The sequence below is a fragment of the Hylobates moloch genome, unplaced genomic scaffold, assembly GCF_009828535.3.
Source record: "Hylobates moloch isolate HMO894 unplaced genomic scaffold, HMol_V3 SCAFFOLD_19, whole genome shotgun sequence".
NCBI lineage: Eukaryota > Metazoa > Chordata > Mammalia > Primates > Hylobatidae > Hylobates > Hylobates moloch.
Genome location: NW_026652294.1, coordinates 57,363,447 through 57,365,797, shown reverse-complemented (window position 1 = coordinate 57,365,797; position 2,351 = coordinate 57,363,447). Strand labels below are relative to the sequence as shown.

At 37.6% G+C, this 2,351-nt stretch overlaps 1 protein-coding gene across 1 annotated transcript; it reads right to left on the bottom strand.

Annotated features, from left to right (window-relative positions):
• Positions 1-875: 875 nt before the first annotated feature.
• LOC116458527 (interferon alpha-14) lies at positions 876-1,880 on the bottom strand. Its single transcript, XM_032138261.2, has one exon. The coding sequence runs from the start codon at positions 1,809-1,811 to the stop codon at positions 1,242-1,244; it is 570 nt and encodes a 189-aa protein (XP_031994152.2). The 5' UTR covers positions 1,812-1,880; the 3' UTR covers positions 876-1,241.
• Between the last annotated feature and the right edge of the window lie 471 nt (positions 1,881-2,351).

Genomic DNA, 2,351 nt, shown 5'->3' with positions numbered 1-2,351 from the left:
TTGCCTCCATTGCAAAGGCAGATCTCTCACAATTTTCTGTGTGTGTTATCTTGATTTTTCTTTTCTGATTCACTCTTCTACCTACCCCAATATGGCTTCTGCTGATTAATTCTATCAATCCAGCTCTCAGTAAGCTCTGCATTGCCATCTATTTTCTTGCTGTAGTGCTCAGTTTTAATTCACATTTTCCATAAGTCTACTGATTCTTTTTCTAAGCACATTTATTTTCTAAATACACTTTTATCATCATTCCCTCTTGTCCTTCTAATGTTAAGGTATTCCACCTCTGTTTTGTTTGTGTCTCTTCTGTTCCCCCACTTTAATGGTGGAAGGTCCTCAGAATCCAGTTTAAGTCTTTTTTTCCCTCTCCACTTGCTCCCCACATGACAGCCTTCATTTTTGGCCTTTCCATTGCCAGTTCTGAACTTCCAGATATCATATTCCTTGGAAACTGCCAACTCATATATCTGACTTGCAATGTACATTTTCAATTACATGTTGAAAGTCAGTTTACAGAGAATATCTCTGCTTTTATTTCCAGACATGTCTCAATCTACCTTGTGCTAAGAAGAATTCATTGCTTTTTTACTTCGTTACCATACAGCAGTTTGCATAACTGATATTAATTCAGCATTATTATTGTTTTTAGATTTCTTTCCTGACAAAAATCAAAGATACAAGAGAACAGGAACTGTATTTTTTATGTTCACGTTTATATCCTGAAGGCAACATATAACCAGGTACAGAAAATGTATTTTTCTATAACTTGAATAAAATTATGATAGGTAACTTAATTAAATCATCTATTTTTAAGTCAGGTTGTACAGTCAGGCTTGACATTTTATCTTAAAAAATAAACAAACACAAGAAATTTTGTATAGTAAAAATTTAATGAAAAAGGAAATTAATATATTGGCTAAATATGAAGAACATATATTGTTACATTAACCACAATGTAAAGGTACACATGATATTACATAAAAATAATTTAAATCTTAAAAATAGTTAAATAAATAAATATTTTAAAAAATAGATGAAAAGAGACATCAGCATGGTCATCTGTAAAGGACTAGTGCCTGCACAGGTAAACACGATGCTTCTTTACACTCCTGAAAACATTTGAAAATTTTGATTCAACTTATGGTGGTTATAGGAGAAGTGAGTCTTTGAAATGGAAGAACTCATGAAAGTGTGAGATGATGTATTAGTCAATGAGGATCATTTCCATGTTGAACCAGTTTTCAATCCTTCCCCCTTAGTCTTTTTTGCAATTTTGTTGAAAAAGAGAGGGATCTCATGATTTCTGCTCTGACAACCTCCCAGGCACAAGGGCTGTATTTCTTTTCTGTGAGATAAAGAGTGATTCTTTGGAAGTATTTCCTCACAGCCAGGATGGAGTCCTCATTCATCAGGGGAGTCTCTTCCACCCCAACCTCCTGTATCACACAGGCTTCCAGGTCATTTAATTGCTGGTAAAGTTCAGTGGAAAATTTTTCTAGGAGGCTCTGTTCCCAAGCAGCAGATGAGTCGTTTGTGCTGAAGAGATTGAAGGTCTGCTGGATCATCTCGTGGAAGACAGAGATGGCTTGAGCCTTCTGGAACTTGTTGCCATCAAATTCCTCCTGAGGAAATTCAAAGTCATGTCTGTCCTTCAGGCAGGAGAAAGGAGAGATTCTCCTCATTTGTGCCATGAGCGTCAAAGTCCTCCTGTTATTCAGGCTGTGGGTTTGAGATAGATCACAGCCCAGAGAGCAGCTTGACTTACAGCTGAGCACCACCAGGGCCATCATTAAAGCAAAGGGCAATGCCATTGGGAATCCTGAAGATGCTGCTGGGCTGGTTGATGAGGGTAACCGTGAACCTTGGGCTGTAGGTTTTCTGAAGACCTTGCTCTGTGCATAGGTTTTAAATAAGGAACATACTAGCTTCCATTTTCTGAACATCTTCATGTTTCTTTCTACTTCTGTTTTGGCTTTCCTTTATGTCCTGTTTACATGGGTGTAGAGCAGTTTCTCAACCACTTTTATTTTCAGTATTACCTCATCTTTCCCTGCCCCTAGGCTTTTTAGAGATTTCTTTCTAATTCAAAGTCCCATTAAATTTTAACAACACCGACATACCATATATTTGTTGATGTACTGTACATGTCTATTTATAAGGAGTGTAAAGTTTAATCTTTTTATTCAACATAGTGTTAAGAATGACCAAACTGGCTGGGCCCGGTGGCTCACACTTGTAATTCCAGCACTTTGGGAGGCCAAGGCAGGTGGATCATGAGGTCAGGAGTTCAAGACCAGCCTTGCCAACATGGTGAAACCCCGTCTCTACTAAAAATACAAAAATTAGTCGGG